The 21,075-nt window shown below is 40.6% G+C and overlaps 1 protein-coding gene across 1 annotated transcript; it reads right to left on the bottom strand.

Annotated features, from left to right (window-relative positions):
• Positions 1-810: 810 nt before the first annotated feature.
• On the bottom strand, positions 811-8,846 carry LOC127333020 (uncharacterized protein At4g19900). Its single transcript, XM_051359336.2, has 5 exons — positions 7,471-8,846; positions 4,379-4,528; positions 3,635-3,772; positions 2,228-2,419; positions 811-1,302 (listed from the first exon to the last, which is right to left on the bottom strand). Exons 1-5 carry the CDS (start codon positions 8,634-8,636, stop codon positions 1,116-1,118), a joined length of 1,833 nt encoding a protein of 610 aa, XP_051215296.1. The 5' UTR covers positions 8,637-8,846; the 3' UTR covers positions 811-1,115.
• Positions 8,847-21,075: the final 12,229 nt, after the last annotated feature.

Here is a 21,075-nt window from a genome sequence, read left to right as displayed (position 1 = left end):
ATCTCGTTGAGCACCGGTGCTATTTCGAGTAAGATAGTCTCCCTTCTTTTCCCATATTTGTTCATATGTGATTTGAACCATTCATTCGATGTTGGGCCATTCTTAATTTGTTTAATTATTTGAATTGAACATCATGTAGTTTGGATTAGTGTTGTATTATCAGAACTATATTTGGTTTGTACACTCATTGTAATTTGGATTATTTCGATTTGTATTACTGTCATATTTGCATTCAATGTTCAGAATCAGAACTATATACTAAAACCCTCCTGATCTACGGTACCGGCACAGGTGAGCGGCCAGGTTTGGAAATCTGCTCGGTCACAGCTCGCACAGCACGGAAAAAACGTATATCAGGGGTACCCGATCCAAACTATCCAGGTTTGGGATATCTAAGATCTGTTGCTTTGAGTCCAGACTATACACCAAACTAGCGGGTCGTGTGTGACGGGTAGTCAAGCATGTCTCCACGGCCTCTCCACCGGCATCCCTACCAAGGGTGCAGATAGCGCGTTTCCCCTCGCGGTGTGATCAGTTACTACTTGCTACCGATACAATCCAGCCCTCACATGAGCACTTCATGCCCAAGAATTTATTTGTGGCTAAGCTGCTAGTGATATGTACTTCGGAACAAAATCTGATAATAGGATAATTTAACTTGGACAAATGTAACCATGGCCAAATTCAAAGAAATAAAAGTAATGATAGTTCTGCAGATTTGACGAGTCAAGTGCTAAAAAGAGAAGCTATCTGACATGATCTTTGTAACATACTTCAGCATCCCAAATATTAACAGAAACGGTTCACAAATGATGTGCTAAATGCCTAAGTTGCTGCATTCAATATTGCAGTAAGCAGATTTACCATCAACACTGACAAAAGAATAACAGGCGTGTCAACACACTTGCAGATGCTTATAGCACCGCCACCGTAAGCCTGTTGACTAGAATGTATATCTACAATGTCACCATATATTTTTCCTCGTTTCAATTTTTAAGGCAATTCCAACAATATAATACTGGACCTTTTTTCACCCATTGAACTGGTGAATTTCTTCTGTATATGTAATCTACACAAAAATGAAGCTCGTCGTGGGAACTTCAGGTAGCTATCAACTATAGAACATCAATGCAATGGAGACAGTAATGGTTAAGGATTCTCTCAACAAGACTGTTAGATTCAGGAACCAGAGAAGATGTAATGCTGTTCCAGAGGTGGAAAGTGGTTGAGTCATTCACTATCCTGGAAAATAGAGCATCATGTTCTGCTCTTTCAGCATCGTTGTCTGGTTTTGAGAAGTAGCTGCAGTACATCAACACCACAGTGAGTATGCATGTAGCAAAGTTAACTAGTACTCCCTCCGTCCCACGAAGGTTGTCTTAGATTTGTCAAAATTTGGATGTATCGATACATCCAAATTTAGATAAGTCTCAGACAAGTTTCATGAGACGGAGGTAGTACTAAAATTCTAGCAAATTTAACTAGTACTAAGATTCCAGCCGGATATCTGAAGAGACAACAGTTGCTTTAATAGTGTTCATGACAAAATTCTTTTAACAATTCTGCATGCAAACAGTAACTTCTTCTGCAGGGGTGCATACTAAATACTACCTCTGTCTATAAAAGGAGGTCGTAAGTTTGTCTAAATTTGGATAGATACATCCGAATTTAGACAAATTTCCGACATCTTTTTATGGACAGAGGGAGTATTTAACTTTTCTAGGATGGCTGACATGGATCAAATCGTAGTAGTAGACTGCATTGGAAATCCAGACAGGGGAAATTACCATCCCCTCCATCCCAAAATATAAGGCGCCCTTGATTTTCGCTGGTCAGTGACTTACAACTTTGACTATGATTTGACTTATCTAATATGTCCACAAAATTAGTATAAAAATATATGAAATGAAAGAATTTTGCAAGACAAATCCAACGATGCCATTTATAGATTCCCAATCCTTATAATTTAGTATATAAAAGTGGTCAAAGTTGTGTATCAAAGACCAGCAAAAAAAATAGCACGCCTTATATTTTGGGACAGAGGGAGTACAATTTTAAGTGTAAATATTATAGTTTGAAAATTTTGTGTGGCTTGCTGAGGTCAAACTTTGATGTATAGACTAACAGTTGTAAAACTTACTGCAGAATATTACTTCCAATTCCAAATAGTAAAACTGAACAAAGTGGGTGACCAGGCAAGCACTTCATCGATGGAGAAACTACGTACCTCATAATATCTGTAGAACTTATAGGATAAAATGTAAATGAGGGTTCCAACCCTATCTCAAGATGCTCCCTATTTTGACCATTGTCAGATGAATTTCTTATTACTCTCGTCATAAGCTCAGCGCCGTTCCACTGCATCAGAGTATCATCATATGTTGAATACCATTCCTTCAGGCACTCCGCCAAGAATGGACTGCAGTCAGCATAAGGTGTGAAAACCACAAGTATGGGCTGGCAGTGATCATGATGATAGAAGAGCTTGAGAACATCATTAGGTAAACCCCCTATATTTGACACCTAGCCACATGCCCACATAACAATTTTTGCTATAATAAAATATTGCATGTTCAAGCTGATTTGCATTTGACAGAAGATCCAAAATTATGCTTTTAAAACTTTGTGCTTCTCGTTAGAGAATCACACAGTAACTCTTTGCACTGAACTGAACTGTAACAAATAAGATTAAAATAACTGGAACCACAAATTTCCCTTTTAGGTGGATCGATAGAACATCCCTACACATAGGACTTTGCTGTGTTTCTGATTTCTGATTTTACTTAAACTGGCCAAATTTCCCATCAAAACGAAACAGCTAGATGCTACTCCTAGAACGCATTTACATTTGAATATAGTTGCATATACTCCCTCCGTCCCATAAAGATGTCTTAGATTTGTCTAAATTTGGATGTATCTAGACACTATTTAGTGTAGTGTCCAGATACATCCAAATTTCCCTCCATCCGGGAATAGATGTTGCAATTTTTTTTTGTCTAAATATGGATGTATCTAGACGCGTTTTAGTGTCTAGATATATCCATATTTAGACAAATCTGCAACATCTATTTCCGGACAGAGGGAGTAGTGCAACTCTAACATTCATCACTGTAAATATAACAATATTTCCACTGGAAATGTAACAATGTTTATTGATCTGCACCTTATAATCTACTCCTACACCACTAAGATAACCTGTCTAGACATATCTCTGTTTACTCCTATTAATGAGGGAGTTTCTGGCCTCACAGAGCGAATGTGAAGGATCTTTTCCAAATAACATAATAGATGGTACCAAGTATCCTTACAAATACATGCTATGCATACAATGGAGTTCTAACATATCACACTGGACAATTCATGTGAATTTGCAATTCAAATAAAAAATCATGTAAATAAAATTTTGTCCTTTGAACATCTGCAAGCGTTGCGGCACGTTATGCACAAATAGAATGCACATGATTTGAGATTACATACTAAGACAACAAGAACAATGACCTTAGACAGGTAACCGATCAAGCCTAATTTGTAATGCAAATACAAGGCGCATGATTTGAGATGTCCAGAGAACGAAGGAAAAAAAAAGGGAAATGTTCGTAGAGAAGATGACAGAATAGTCTTAATGTCTTATTACCTCTTTTTTTCAAATACTAATACAGCACCACTGAAAGTGGAATCTTTGGAAACTTGTTTTACAGAACCAACCGAATTCCGGAAAGATTTCAAAGGCTTGAGTACAACAACATCAGAGTCGAGGTATATACCACCATATCTGCATGCAGCACATATAGAATAAAACAGTGTTTTCTTCACAAATAGAAGGAATGAAAATTGCACTTCTGATTACTTCTACATTCTCATGGTATCTAACATCTCAACATTCAAGTATACCGATGTATCATATTTTTGGTTCAGTAATCAGAAAAGCAATAATAAATGGAAGTTCAATGAAAAAAAGTATCACATAAAACTTGACGATTAATTATTTCATTTGCTAAGATCAAGAGAATATCAATTATATGTAAATGCATCATTTTGATCTCGTATTCCTTTATCATATCTTCATATACGAAAAGAGATAAGAACAATATTTATCTGGCTAGGAAAGTAGAGATGGGTTTTCAGCTAAATTAAGATTGATTACGACAGCCCAGTATGAACTTCATTCTGTCTTAGGCAGTTTGAGATGCTTGATCTTCATAGCATTTATGACTATATTTATGTTCTGCTGGTGTGGATTCATCTGCAAATCTACATTGGCCCATTACCTTTTGAATAGCATAAAATTACCATTATCTGACTAGATTGTTTTAACAGATTGTAAAATAGATTATGCACATGACTCAACAAGATTTGGCAATTACTGTATTCATCTTACCTGTAAAGGGCAGCGAGGCGTACTAGCTCACTGTAATGCAAGGGGTAATTTATTGTTTTTCGCCATTCATACCACACAGATGCAAAAATGTGGGTTGGTGTGCCCTCCAAAAGTTCATCAAGATTTGGCACTGCAACTGCAACTTTGTATCTGCAAGAGGAGGAAATAGGCTATGAATAGTAGCGCAGAAAAGACTGAAGCTAAAACAATTCTAAGTAAGGTCAACAACATGAAAGGCCAATTTTATTAGTGGCCGTATATAAGCTAAATAAAAGTGTTCAGCATGCAAACAGAGCTCGCATCTAAGTGTAAGCAAATAGAAAATTTAGCTTTGATTCTGTAATTTACTAGGGGCCAACTGAGGGTGCATGATTTGTCTCCTGCACCTGGTAGATACTAAGTTGCTAACAGCACAAATCTGATAATGTTTCAATATCCACATATAACAGTCTGTAACTACCAGGAAAAACTACTAATGATAAAAGGAGAGATAACTAAAAGGATCTTCTAGTTAAATTTTTTGCATGAGTATTACAAACACAAGTATAGAAGATATTTTTGTACGAGTAAGGTGTTAATCATGATGGTGTATGGTGCACATAAGCCATAGTCAAGGTTTTTGAGTCGCGGCTCAAAATTGAATCGCCAACCCTGCAACTTAGTGATTAGTCGATGAAAGTCGCTGTATAGTCGCCAATCGCCATAAGTCGATGTTTAGTCGCGAATCGTGGTTTCTGAGAAAACGGCTCGGCGACTATACAGCGACTCAAAAACCATGGCCATAGTAAATCAGCAAGTTGTCCAAGAGCTCGGTATATCTGTTGCTCGACTGCAGGCAACCATATAAAGACGACGCAGAGGGAGCAACATGAAGTATGTGGGCATTCTTACAGTGTAAGAGGATGATATGGACAACATAAAATGGAGGAAGAACTCAGTGGAGAGGGGAACAAAAGGCAGTACTTGACTTGGGGTCTCCATGTAAACAGGTAGTTGTGGACATTCACAAAGGGTAAACATGTGTTGGCGGTCGTACAGAGATACATTGAAGCTGAAGGGAGCTAGAAGGGCACTGGTCAAGAGGGAAACTGTTCTAAAATGGTCAGCAAGAATACAATAGAACCTTACAGAGTAGAGCACTGTTCATTCATTCCCTGAACTCAAAGATAGATGGTGTACCCTTTTATAGGCACTGGCCCTAAGAAAATAAAATATGGATTCTGACTGCGGATAAAAGGAATCTACTAATCAACCTAGCGGGCAAGTGTGGACTTTCTGCTCAGATGTTGTTGGCATAGGATTGTGTGCCCGTATCCATATGACTGGACAAGATGTGAATACACAACAGAATTAAATAGGAAACAAATTCCATCAAAACTATTTGAAAATGTCTACTGAATTCTGAATATGCCATGCCATTTTTCTCATGGGTCGTAACAATTGTAACTGATGCTTCACATGTTTACAACATAGGTATAGATGCTATCCTAAAAGGGTGTCGTTTCGGGACAGAAGACACTTCTTCCAGAGATGGTAAAAATTATAGAAAGCATATGCCATGTCATGGAAGATTAGAGAATCTGAGTTCAAGGTGTTATAACTTATAAGATCCAATGACTATTTGGAAGATCTCAAACTCGAGTGTGGTAATCAAGCAGCAAGTCACCAAAAGACAGCGGCCATTGAAACAAAAGGTAGGGAACTTCAGATGATACATTATTTTAGATGATTTAATACTCAATGCTATCTTTAGTTATTGGGTAGCCAGTTGTACATATAGGAAACACTCCATCAGTACAAAAAGAAAACATTTTTTCCTAATAAAGGGTTCAACAAAAGGGCTTCCAATATATTACCACATAAAATTTGTCACATGTTGCATGATTTACAAAAATACTGCAGCGGAAAATCCAGAATGAACACGCATATGTTAGTTGTGTGTTGCTCTTTAGAATGTTTCTTGGGACTCCAGACCATTGATTATGTATTGAGTAGTAGAGAATGAATCTTGCTGAACTAAAGCATGCGGACTACAACCATCAGTTTACCTTTTGAAGGGGGTGAATTCAGATAACGAGAAAATTGCAGCAAAGATCGATGTTGGCAAGATTAAGGAAGAGCCTAGGCGCATCATTTGTGATATTCTAGAAAGTTAATCAACTCAAATAGGGTCAGATGTGTATCATTCACCCATGACACGTTCAGGCATCACTTCATGTAAACTGAATCCAGAGCCGAGAAGCGATAATCCAATAGACGAGAGCCTTTTTCACAGTGCAATTAATCTAGACAACGTTATAGAAACTGAATATGATTCTTTAAACACTAAATTATAATCTTATGCGGCACTAACCAAATCTGTACACCTAAGCACAAGAAACTACCATATCATCCCATGTCCTCCTACTGTCGGATATTCGAAGATTTGGGGTTTTGGGTTCAGCAACTACTTTGTTCTCAGTTCCTCTGGAATAGTCCGGGAGGACCGCAACACAGCAGGCTTCTATTATGCTAAGACGTAATAAAACACTGAAGACAATATCCTGGAGACGTGTGACTACAATACCGAACATAACTATGTCATCTTTAATGTATTAAAGAAAATGACGGTGTGATGGGATTAGAATTGCAACGGTAGAGATTATATTCCCTTGAACAAAGTTGCTACTCAGAAGTTAGTATATGTATATCTATGCACACAAACATATGTGACTGTAATAGTCTACCCAACCCATTCCTCAACAACCGGTGAACATACTAAATAGGAAAAAAGATCTGCAGCACCAAATGGTTCTAATTCCAGTTACTTCATGATTTTAGAAGTATGATCCTTCTGTAGTTTGTGTCACTGTTAGCTACTAACATGAATTCATCTGATTTATGAAATCCTAGTTAATTCATGCTTTTACATTGGAAGTGTGATCTTTCTACAGTTCGTGTGACTGTTAGCTACTGAAATTAGTTCATCTGATTTACGAAACACTAGTTATATGGACACTAGAAACTTGTATCGCTTCATCTGTGATTCGCAAAACAAAATGAAACTATATATAAAAAGAAGCACTATCAAATGAGCAGGGTAGGAAACATACCCTTCCTTCACAAACTCCTGGAAGGCCTCCAGCTCCAGTGTCTCGGATAGCACAACCACGCATGCGTCAGGGTGCTGCAGGAGCAGGCTCTCGAGCCCACGCTGGTGACGAACACCGTATGCCCACTGCGGGCTGTTCCACACCATGAATACCCTCATGGAGCACTTCCCGAATTCAAAGAACTTGTCCATGAAGTCCGAGAACCCCAAATGTGGATCAACTCCTGGAAAGTATCCCCACCTCCTACCCTCTGATGGCTCCTCCTTCACAGTGGCTCCTGTTCCATGCTCATTGTCGGACGACTGGAGGCTCCGGCGCCCGAAATTCACGGAGGAGTCCTTCTCAATCTCTGCGTGTAGCATCCGCTGCACCATGCGGTCGCCCCGGGTGAGTGAGGTGAGGCCGGGACTGTCCGGGTCCTGGAGCAAGGGGTGGTTGCGAGGATTGAGGAGCTCCAAGTTGGAGCGGAGCATCCGGTCGCGCCGGAGGTAGTCGGCCTTCCCCTCGAGCCACCGCGCCCAACCGGAGCGGAGCGGCGTCTCGCTGCGGCCGGAGGCGGGCTTGAGGAGCAGCGCGTCTTCAACGCCGCTGATGGACGAGATCTCCACCCGCAGGTCCAGATCCACGGGCTCGTCGTCGGATCCGAAGGCCGCGGCGGCGGCGATCAAATCCGAGTGGGGTAGCCCTACGGGCAGGGGGTCGCCGGCGGCGGGGAGGCGGAAGGGCTGGCGGGCGACGCCGGCGGCGTGGTCCCAGAGGAGGGACCCGGCGGTCGCCGAGGCGGAGACGTCCTCCGCTGCGTCGGTGGCTGCGGCGGAGGAGTCGTCCTCGTCGAGCACGTCCAGCTCGTCGATGCGGTCGTCGTCGGGGTTGGTGGCAGCGGCCCCCTCGGTGGCGGCTGTGGTGGTGAGGGTGAGGTCGGGGTCGAGCGCGGCGGCCACGGCGTCCACGTCGTCGTCCGCGAGGAGAGCGGTGGAGTTGGTGGCGGCGGAGTCGGAGGTGGAGGAGCGGGAGGAGGAAGAGAGGGGGAAGGGCGAGGAGGAGGAGAGGCGGGAGTGTAGGACGGCGAGTGAGAGGAGCAGGAGGAGCGCCGCGGCGACGGCGCAGAGCTGCGGGCCGAGGCCGGAGCGCCGCCGCGCCGTGTGCGAGTGGGAGCGCGGCAGCATCTCGCGGTTGGAGGAAAGGGAGCGCGCGGCGACGCCGCTTTTCCTCTCCCCTTTCTTGGCCTGCAACCGCAAGGCTCTGCAACACAACCAGCCGCGCGCTTCCAGGCTCCAGCTGCGTTTTCTTGGTGTTTAAACCATGGCCGTCACCTCCTAGTCGAACTGCCGCGCGGCCTCACCAACCTTCCCTACCTACTAGCCGCTTTGGCCAGGGACATGATCGTGTGAACAAGGGGAAAAAGCTCTTGAAGCACACATTCATCTTAGTATCTGAACCGCCAGTTTAGCAACTTTTAACATATGCTTAATACGAGCATCTCCAACCGATGATGTAAAACAAAATTGTTGTCCAAAAAAACTGAATCAGGCCGGGTTCTCGAAAGTAAGTGAAGGGGCACTGAGGCATTGAGCAAAATTATGGTTTTAGTAGTGAATCAAATATGGTATACATGATGAAGTTCATACGAAGATCAAAGAATGAACAAGACAAAATTCATCTAGAGAAACTCAAAGTTTGTCATGGTTGGGATTACAAGTTGGGCCATGGAGAATCGACATCTTGAGTGGATGAATACAAGCAGGGAAGAATTCAAGATATAGCTCCGAGATAAGTTTATGGTGAGCTCGTTAGTTGAGACATGGTTGACCAAGTTTTGAATCAAGTTATTCAAGTGAATAATTCATTCCATATCTCACGACACTATGATAGAGCATGAAGAGGTGTGGTGTGATGACCAATGACGCTCATGGTCATGAGATGACTGAATCATTGGTGATTAAGTCTTGGAGCAACAAAGTGAAGTGAATAATTCCTTATCAATTTCAAGAGATCAAGCTAGTGAATAATTAAGAGAAATTTTGATCAAAGTGAAGTATGAGGATTGGGTTATAGAATATCAGCACACAAGCATAACTGATGTACCACATGAGATCAATTGATCTAGTGGTATGCTACGAAATTGTGAATTGCACTTCGTAGACTAGCTAACCCATGAACTATGTGTTCGGTATTTCTATTTAGATTAGATGCCACTCATGGGGTTTGCACTAAAAAGGGAAGATTCCATATAGCTCATGTGATTATTGAATCAAGTATAGACGGTCATCATGGTTGAGAAAAGAAAGTTAAATATAAGCACCTAGATAGATTATATGCTTAAAGCTTGCCGTCCATTTGATGAACATGGACTTGTTAAGCTGTAATTGAATGAGAAATTTACCATAGTGAATCATGGGAATGCAAACTATGAGTCTTCACAAAGTGATGATGATCAATAAAAGGAACCAATCTTGACGCAAGGATGAACGTCATTATTGAGCTCAAGCGGAATCCTCAAGTTAAAGATACACCCTTGTTAGATTTTTCTAGTTTTGTAGTCTCAAGGTGCTTGGCAGGAGAATGAATTATAGCTTTGATACCAATACAATAAACATGGGTTGCCAATGGATAGCTTTATCACGTTGTTCATATAGTTCTCAAGCATTCACATGTTTTCAATCAAAAAAATTAATTTATTTTGGGCGGTTCTCTATGTGAGTACCTATTTCTTTTTGTTGGCTCCCAAAAAAGCCCAAATTCGTCAGAATCGGATTTCATATGAGAAAGTTACCACATGTTTTGTGGTTGTTGTTTTGTTTACCTGAATATCTGGACGAGGGTCCGGACAAGTCTAGGACCTCTATGGGCTCGCTCGAAACCTGGTCCGGACACTGGCTTTGGATGGCCTAGATGACTAGATTTTTGGGTAGCTATCCAGACATGTCCTATTTTGGGCATAACGGGCATATCTTGTGGGGCCCGTAAAAGGGGTCTTCTTCCCAAACAAGAGGAAGCATTTGATATGGTTTTTCCCGTTCTTTTCAGCTCTCTCCTCCTCCCCAAATGCCATAACCTCCCATCTAAGTGCAAAGGTTGTGTTTGGACCTAGGAGTATTTTTTACCTTTTGAAGTTTTTCTCTCTCTACAATCCATCCATTGTATGAGTTACTTTTGGTGACACATGAGGGAGAGATATTAGAGCATTATTTTTTCTTTAAAATTGGTTGCATTGTTTTGGATATCGTTATTAAGTTATTATTTTGTTTGAGTGAGAGTCCATATGATTGTTACTCTTGGAGGCCAACACCTCATAGATGGTTTGGTGGTGTTGGCTTTGTGATCTCTGAAAGAGGCCCGAGTTGTGTTGTGAAGGGCATGAGGATCTTTCCATCTCCAAAGTGGAAGTAGAATCTAGACATGTAAGAAATCATAATTTTCATGGGCGATATAGCTCTGCTAATATGGTACCCCAGCCCAGGGCTTAATAGGGGATACTCATACCAACAAGATCCATCTTCTTTTCTGGAATGTCATCTTCAAAGAAATCGATGTTAAGCGTTCTTGGCCTAGAGTAATTTGAAGATGTGTGACAGATTGAGAAGTTTTTCCCGAGTGTGTACTAGTAAGAACAAAGTGCACACAAAAAAACTAGTGTTACTCTGTGGAGCAAGTCCATCATAGTGAGCATTGTTTTACAGAATCATGGAGACGAAGCCACTACTCAAATGAATTTAAAAAAATGATTAACATGTAGACATGGGTGTTGGTTGTCATGGGATAAACAACACCACTAATCGAAATATACTTTTTACATGGATGTTTTGTGAATGTTAAGTTTGACTGTGTTGGTTGTCATAGGAAGATACTAACTTTGTTCCCCAAATAAGGCGTATAAATTTCTTTTGAGGTCAGGCAATGTTTAGTTTGATTGAGTATATAGAAATAACTGTTAACAGTTGTAGTACTATAGAGGTGCAATATGAAAAAAACAATTATGGTGTATCTATTGAGATTGATTTGTCATTGTAGGTTGACAATTTTATAAAAGTCTGTCAATTGTTGCATGGTTTGACTTTTTGATAATTTATACGCATTATTTTAGGAAGGGGGGCAGGGGAGGGGGTACTACCTTGAGGAATTTGAAATTGATCAATCACGGGTGAATTTTTTTATGAAATTGATCTGACATGTCGAGGTTATGAAGACATCGGCATAGGTTGTCACATATGAATTAGCTTTGTTGCATAAAAGAGAAACCTTCCAACATGGAAATTGTGCGGAACACCGAGATGAAGCTACATATTTGAGGAATTTGGAATAAATCGACCGTGCATGAAAATTCCACAACGTCGATCTAGATGAACTAGGGATGGAAACACAAAAATGAAAATCTACATTGATGATATTTGGATTCGGTCACGGGAATTGATTCACCTTGTCGATGAGGTCCTTTTTCATGTAGAGACTGTCACAAATAGAAGTGTTGGCTCAGAGCATCAGAAGCTTGTGATACAACTAGGAGCTCGATGAGGACTTGACATGAAGCTTCATTCTCTGTTGACATTATGGGATATGTCGATGTTTCGATTTACATGGTGAAGATAGAGGCGGAGAATGTCAAGGTGGTTGAGGTATAAGGCCTAGTAATGGCGGACCAAGTCTTCGAGGTGATTATGACTTTGCTTGGTGATTTCTGTTTTGTAGCGGCAACATCTGAGAGTGGGGGTGGCATCACATGAGGAGTGTTTGGTAACTGACTCTCGTGTTTTGTGTTTTTTGATCTCGCGAACTTTTCCCAAATAGAGTTAGGACAGATGTACGAAGTCCCATCGAAGGTGAAAGGTGTGTCCCGGTCTCTTACTTAAATGTTGAGGTTAGTCCAACTTATGTAGGTTTTTTCTTTCAAATTGACGAGAAGGCCTTCTTCAATCCTTTTCCTTGACGGCTCCCAACGATGCCTTGTGTTGAATGTCTTAAGCGCCATCGTAGGCAACAGATATGTTGCAATAGTTTGAGACTGGCGCGCACTTGGTTTCTGCAGCCGAGCCCAATGAGTTAACCAACTCAATAACTCGCACACAATACCTGTAGGAAAAAAATTTATAAAAACAACAACATTTCTTGTTTTCCAAATTGGCCATATAATAGCATCTACCCCACAATAGCTACAATCCTAAATTTACCAGGAAAATTCCAAATCCAACCACCAACATCTTCTAACTTTTCAGACGCACTTGTCAAGCAAAACGTAAGCTAAATAACCCCCGCAAGTATCTACCCAAGGCACATTTAAAGACCAAGTAATTTATAGTTTCATCACATTCGGCTAATACTGTTGCCGAGACAGTTATTAGTTCTATACAGTCGGCATTCATGCCAGGACGACATATTCTTGAAGGAGTAGTTGTCTTACATGAAACCATTCATGAACTTCATTGGAAGAAAATGGATGGGGTGATATTTAAAATCGATTTTGAGAAAGCTTATGATAAGGTAAAATGGTCTTTTCTTCAACAAGTTATGCACATGAAGGGTTTTGATCCCAAATGGTGTCAACTCATGGACCAATTTGTTAGGGGAGGAAGTGTAGGAATCAAGGTCAATGATGATATTGCTCACTACTTTCAAACTAGAAAGGTTCTTTGACAGGGTGACCCGCTATCACCTATGTTGTTTGCAGATATGCTGGCCATCCTAATAGAAAGAGCGAAAGAGGTGGGTAGATAGAAAGTCTTATCCCTCATTTAGTTGACGGAGGAATTTCTATACTGCAATAAGCCGATGACACGATACTTTTCATGGAACAAGACGTTGAAAAGGCTATTAATATGAAATTAATATTGTGTTTCTTTGAGGAATTGTCAGGACTAAAAATTAATTTTCATAAGAGTGAGATTTTCTGTTTTGGTAAAGCCAAAGAGGAAGAGGAGTGATACGTCTTCAACGTATCTATAATTTCTGATGTTTCATGCTTGTTTTATGTATCATTGTCACATGTTTTATATGCATTATATATCATTATTATACATTTTCTGGGATTAACCTATTAACAAGATGCCACAGTGCCAGTTCCTATTTTCTGCTGTTTTTGGTTCCAGGAAAGTTGTTCGGGCAATATTCTCGGAATTCGATGGAACAAAAGCCAAACCTCCTATTTTTCCGAGGGACACACGGAGTCCGAAGGAGAGACGAAGAGGAGCCACGAGGTGGCCACCCCACCTGGCGGCGCGGCCCCACCTCCTGCCGCGCCAGCATATGGGGTGGGCCCCTCTGGCACCCCCTCGTGCCGCCCTTTCGCCTATATATTCCTTCCGTCGCGAAAACCCTAAGGAGATCGATCATATTCTAGAAAGATTCCCGGAGCGCCGCCGCCATCGCGAAACCTAGTTTCGGGGCTCAGAAGTTCCTGTTTCGGCACCCTGCCGGGACGGGGATCGACCCCCGGAGCCTTCTCCATCGATGCCACTGCCTCCATCATGCTCCGTGAGTAGTTCCCCCATGGACTACGGGTTCTAGAAGTAGCTAGTTGGTACTCTCTCTCCCATGTACTTCAATACAATGATCTCATGAGCTGCTTTACATGATTGAGATCCATCTGATGTAATCGGTGTTGTGTTTGTTGGGATCCGATGAATTGTTACATTATGATCAGTCTATCTATATAAGTTTGTGAAGTTATTGTTGCTGCAACCTTGTTGTGTTTAATGCTTGTCACTAGTGCACGAGTGGCATGATCTTAGATTTGAGCTCTATAATTATTGCTTAGATTGTATCTACAAGTTGTTTGCACATGTCTATGTCCGGAACCCGAGGCCCCAGAGTGACAAAGAATCGGGATAACTGGAGGGGATGGCTTAGATATGAGGATCACATGCTTTCACCAAGTGTTAATGCTTTGCTCCGGTGCTCTATTAAAAGGAGTACCTTAATTACCAGTAGATTCCCTTGAGGCCCGGCTGCCACCGGCTGGTAGGACAAAAGATGTTATGCAAGTTTCTCATTACGACATATATGGAAAGCATGCCTACGTATAATTAATAGACCGGATGTTCTGTCTTAATGTTATTTCAATCCTATCAATTTCCCAACTGTAATTTGTTCACTCAACACTTGTTATTGGAGAGTTACCACTAGTGTAGATAGCTGGGAACCCCGGTCCATCTGTCATCATCAAATACTCACTCGGTCCTATAAGCCATTGGAAGTAGTATCAACTATTTTCTGGTACCATCGCCTCTGTGTTACTGTTACTGCTGTTGTGTTACTGATACTATTGCTCTCATATTACTGCTGCTTTCACATCACCCCTGTTACTAGTGCTTTTCCAGGTGCAGCTGAATTGACAACTCAGTTGTTAAGGCTTATAAGTATTCTTTGTCTCCCCTTGTGTCGAATCAATAAATTTGGGTTTTACTTCCCTCGAAGACTGTTGCGATCCCCTATACTTGTGGGTCATCAAGACTATTTTCTGGCGCCGTTGCCGGGGAGCATAGCTCTACTCATAAGTTCACCTGGGGAGTACACTCTACCTCTCTCTCTGTTTTTATTTTATTTTGTTTTGCTTAGTTTACTTTTGTCTAGTTTATTTGTGCTTAGTTTATTTCTGTCTAGTATTATTTTGCTTAGTTTACTTTTGTCTAGTTTTTTTTGTCTTGTTTTATTTTTCTTATATACCCGAAAATCCATAAAAATTTAAAAAACCGAAAAATTAAAAACGGTTGTTATGGAAGAACCCACAACCTGTATGGAGCTTATAGAATTATATATGAATTATAGTGAATCAAGAAAGGGTAAAGTCATGAGTGCCGTGTTAGAAAAACTGAATACAATTGCTAAAATTTTGCTTAAACGCCATGATATAAACTGTTGCTCTGAACAGGATACTAAACATCTTAAATTCCAATGTGGCTTTAGTAAAGAAGTTTTAATTGCGAACTATCATTGGAATAACTATATCCATCTTGGATTTGAAGAAGTAGAACAATTTGTTTTATTTATGGGAGCTTCTGAAATAGAATCCTTCATGTCTAAAAATTATGAAACTTGTGTTGCTTGTAATGATCTTAAAGATTATGTCTCTTCTATCCTTGATTATTGCATAGAACATTACAGCAATAATTCTTATATCATTGATTATAAAGAGAGACTCATTCATGCGCAAGAATGCACTCACAATTTGCAGGAACCTGTGGAAGAAGAAATTGCTGAACCAGAAAGCTCATTAGATGAAAAAGAGGAGGAGAGTGATGAACAAAAGGAGGAAGAATAGATTAGCTACCCATGCCTACCTTCCAATGAGAGTAACTCTTTATCTCTTAAACTATTTGATTGTCCTCCATGCTTACCAAAGGAGGATGAATGTTATGTTCCTGTGGATTCTCTTGAAATATTCCTGATACGTCTCCGACGTATCGATAATTTCTTGTGTTCCATGCCACATTATTGATGATATCTACATGTTTTATGCACACTTTATGTCATATTCGTGCATTTTCTGGAACTAACCTATTAACAAGATGCCGAAGAGCCTGTTGCTGTTTTCTGCTGTTTTTGGTTTCAGAAATCCTAGTAACGAAATATTCTCGGAATTGGACGAAATCAACGCCCAGGGTCCTATTTTGCCACGAAGCTTCCAGAAGACCGAAGGAGAGTCGAAGTGGGGCCACGAGGTGGCCAGACACCAGGGCGGCGCAGCCCAGGCCCTGGCCGCGCCGGCCTGTCGTCTGGGCCCCTCGTGCCGCCTCTTTACGCCCTTCCGCCTACAAATAGCCTCCGTCGCGAAACCCCCGCATCGAGAGCCACGATACGGAAAACCTTACTGAGACGCCGCCGCCGCCAATCCCATCTCGGGGGATTCTGGAGATCTCCTCCGGCACCCTGCCGGAGAGGGGATTCATCTCCCGGAGGACTCTTCACCGCCATGGTCGCCTCCGGAGTGATGAGTGAGTAGTTCACCCCTGGACTATGGGTCCATAGCAGTAGCTAGATGGTTGTCTTCTCCTTATTGTGCTTCATTGTTGGATCTTGTGAGCTGCCTAACATGATCAAGATCATCTATCTGTAATACTATATGTTGTGTTTGTCGGGATCCGATGGATAGAGAATACTATGTTATGTTAATTATCAAGTTATTACCTATGTGTTGTTTATGATCTTGCATGCTCTCCGTTATTAGTAGAGGCTCTGGCCAAGTTTTTGCTCTTAACTCCAAGAGGGAGTATTTATGCTCGATAGTGGGTTCATGCCTCCATTGAATCTGGGACAGTGACAGAAAGTTCTAAGGTTGTGGATGTGCTGTTGCCACTAGGGATAAAACATTGATGCTATGTCTAAGGATGTAGTTATTGATTACATTACGCACCATACTTAATGCAATTGTCTGTTGTTTTGCAACTTAATACTGGAAGGGGTTCGGATGATAACCTGAAGGTGGACTTTTTAGGCATAGATGCATGCTGGATAGCGGTCTATGTACTTTGTCGTAATGCCCAATTAAATCTCACTATATTTATCATGTCATGTATGTGCATTGTTATGCCCTCTCTATTTGTCAATTGCCCGACTGTAATTTGTTCACCCAACATGCTTTTATCTTATGGGAGAGACACCTCTAGTGAACTGTGGACCCCGGTCCTATTCTTTACATCGCATACAATCTACTGCAATACTTGTTCTACTGTTTTCTGCAAACAATCATCTTCCACATAATACGGTTAATCCTTTGTTTCAGCAAGCCAGTGAGATTGACAACCTCGCTGTTTCGTTGGGGCAAAGTACTTGGTTTGTGTTGTGCAGGTTCCACGTTGGCGCCGGAATCCCTGGTGTTGCGCCGCACTACATCTCGCCGCCATCAACCTTCAACGTGCTTCTTGACTCCTACTGGTTCGATAAACCTTGGTTTCTACTGAGGGAAACTTGCCGCTGTGCGCATCACACCTTCCTCTTGGGGTTCCCAACGGACGCGTGTCGAACGAAAAGACAATACGTCAACCACGCGCATCAAGCAAATTTCTGGCGCCGTTGCCGGGGAGATCAAGACACGCTGCAAGGGGAGTCTCCACTTCCCAATCTCTTTACTTTGTTTTTGTCTTGCTTTATTTTATTTACTACTTTGTTTGCTGCATTATATCAAAACACAAAAAAATTAGTTGCTAGCTTTACTTTATTTACTGCCTTGTTCTCTATATCAAAAACACAAAAAAAAATAGTTACTTGCATTTACTTTACTTGATTCATCATGTTTCCTTTTAATTTTACCACAAAAGACATACCGGTAGGACGTGGGTCTATAGTTGGGAGAAATAATATAGAAGAATTTTTCAATCATGCTAGTACCGTTGAAGATTTTGAAGATAGACACTTGGTAGAACTTGCTCCTACTTATGAAATTGCTGCTGCTGCTTTAGTTCGCATGTTGGAAACTAAATTTGTTAATCTCAATCCTATAATCCAACACATGTTTCTTACACTCGGTGATATGGAAGAAGGGGAAAAGAAAGATTTTGTTTTAGAAACCCTTCTTAGAGAATTTGGTGGTATAGCAAGAGAAGCTAGAAAGGTCTTTAGTAAATATAAGATGCTTGGTTCTTATACCAATTTTGTTAGTATCCTTGAAAAGATGGACATGGAGAGAGTAAGGTACACTAATAACATTAATGATGGTGGGGAGATCAAAGCACCAATACCATGTAAGCTCCTAGCAATGAATGAAGCGTTAGAAAATAACTATGCTTGGCTTGTTCCTGAAAATTTGTTTGATGAGAGTAGCAAGCCCAAGACTAATGAAAAGGGAGCTGCTGAAACTTATGTATCCAATATACTATGCATGGTTGAGAAAACTCCAAACCCCGCTGAAGATTCACCGTCTCTCGATAATACTTGATTTACACTTTCTGCGCCTAGCTGAAAGGCGTTAAAGAAAAGCGCTTATGGGAGACAACCCATGTTTTTACTACAGTATTTTTGTTTTATATTTGAGTCTTGGAAGTTGTTTACTACTGTAGCAACCTCTCCTTATCTTAGTTTTGTGTTTTGTTGTGCCAAGTAAAGTCTTTGATAGTAAAGTGAATACTAGATTTGGATTACTGCGCAGAAACAGATTTCTTTGCTGTCACGAATCTGGGCCTAATTCTCTGTAGGTAGCTCACAAAATTAAGCCAATTTACGTGAGTGATCCTCAGATATGTACGCAACTTTCATTCAATTTGGGCATTTTCATTTGAGCAAGTCTGGTGCCTCAATAAAATCCATATTTACGGACTGTTCTGTTTTGACAGATTCTGCCTTTTATTTCGCATTGCCTCTTTTGCTATGTTGGATGAATTTCTTTGATCCATTAATGTCCAGTAGCTTTATGCAATGTCCAGAAGTGTTAGGAATGATTGTGTCACCTCTGAACATGTTAAGTTTTATTGTCCACTAACCCTCTAATGAGTTGTTTCGAGTTTGGTGTGGAGGAAGTTTTCAAGGATCAAGAGAGGAGTATGATGCAATATGATCAAGGAGAGTGAAAGCTCTAAGCTTGGGGATGCCCCGGTGGTTCACCCCTGCATATTCTAAGAAGACTCAAGCGTCTAAGCTTGGGGATTCCCAAGGCATCCCCTTCTTCATCGACAACATTATCAGGTTCCTCCCCTGAAACTATATTTTTATTCTGTCACATCTTATGTGCTTTGCTTGGAGCGTCGGTTTGTCTTTGTTTTTGTTTTTGCTTGAATAAATGGATCCTAGCATTCACTGTATGGGAGAGAGACACGCTCCGCTGTTGCATATGGACAAGTATGTCCTTAGGCTTTACTCATAGTATTCATGGCGAAGTTTCTTCTTCGTTAAATTGTTATATGGTTGGAATTGGAAAATGCTACATGTAGTAATTCTAAAATGTCTTGAATAATTTGATACTTGGCAATTGTTATGCTCATGTTTAAGCTCTTGCATCATATACTTTGCACCCATTAATGAAGAAACACCTAGAGCTTGCTAATTTGGTTTGCATATTTGGTCTCTCTAAAGTCTAGATAATTTCTAGTATTGAGTTTTGAACAACAAGGAAGACGGTGTAGATTCTTATAATGTTTACAATATGTCTTTTATGTGAGTTTTGCTGCACCGTTCATCCTTGTGTTTGTTTCAAATAACCTTGCTAGCCTAAACCTTGTATCGAGAGGGAATACTTCTCATGCATCCAAAATCCTTGAGCCAACCACTATGCCATTTGTGTCCACCATACCTACCTACTACATGGTATTTCTCTGCCATTCCAAAGTAAATTGCTTGAGTGCTACCTTTAAAATTCCATCATTCACCTTTGCAATATATAGCTCATGGGACAAATAGCTTAAAAACTATTGTGGTATTGAATATGTACTTATGCACTTTATCTCTTATTAAGTTGCTTGTTGTGCGATAACCATGTTTCTGGGGACGCCATCAACTATTCTTTGTTGAATATCATGTGAGTTGCTATGCATGTCCGTCTTGTCTGAAGTAAGAGAGATCTACCACCTTAATGGTTGGAGCATACATATTTTTAGAGAAGAACATTGGGCCGCTAACTAAAGCCATGATTCATGGTGGAAGTTTCAGTTTTGGACATATATCCTCAATCTCATATGAGAATAATAATTGTTGCCACATGCTTATGCATTAAAGAGGAGTCCATTATCTGTTGTCCATGTTGTCCCGGTATGGATGTCTAAATTGAGAATAATCAAAAGCGAGAAATCCAAAATGCGAGCTTTCTCCTTAGACCTTTGTACAGGCGGCATGAAGGTACCCCATTGTGACACTTGGTTAAAACATGTGTATTGCGATGATCCGGTAGTCCAAGCTAATTAGGACAAGGTGCAGGCACTATTAGTATACTATGCATGAGGCTTGCAACTTGTAAGATATAATTTACATAACTCATATGCTTTATTACTACCGTTGACAAAATTGTTTCATGTTTTCAAAATAAAAGCTCTAGCACAAATATAGCAATCGATGCTTTCCTCTTTGAAGGACCATTCTTTTTACTTTTATGTTGAGTCAGTTCACCTATTTCTCTCCACCTCAAGAAGCAAACACTTGTGTGAACTGTGCATTGATTCCTACATACTTGCATATTGCACTTATTATATTACTCTATGTTGACGATTATCCATGAGATATACATGTTATAAGTTGAAAGCAACCGCTGAAACTTAATCTTCCTTTGTGTTGCTTCAAACACCTTTACTTTGATTTATTGCTTTATGAGTTAACTCTTATGCAAGACTTATTGATGCTTATCTTGAAGTACTATTCATGAAAAGTCTTTGTTTTATGATTCACTTGTTTACTCATGTCATTACCATTGTTTTGATCGCTGCATTCATTACATATGTTTACAATAGTATGGTCAAGGTTATGATGGCATGTCACTCCAGAAATTATCTTTGTTATCGTTTTACCTGCTCGGGACGAGCAGAACTAAGCTTGGGGATGCTGATACGTCTCCGACGTATCGATAATTTCTTGTGTTCCATGCCACATTATTGATGATATCTACATGTTTTATGCACACTTTATGTCATATTCGTGCATTTTCTGGAACTAACCTATTAACAAGATGCCGAAGAGCCGATTCTTTGTCATTGCTTT

Source organism: Lolium perenne, chromosome 2, assembly GCF_019359855.2.
Source record: "Lolium perenne isolate Kyuss_39 chromosome 2, Kyuss_2.0, whole genome shotgun sequence".
NCBI classification, from domain to species: domain Eukaryota; kingdom Viridiplantae; phylum Streptophyta; class Magnoliopsida; order Poales; family Poaceae; genus Lolium; species Lolium perenne.
The sequence above is the reverse complement of the archived record's forward strand: the minus strand, read 5'-3'. Positions and strand labels throughout refer to the sequence as shown.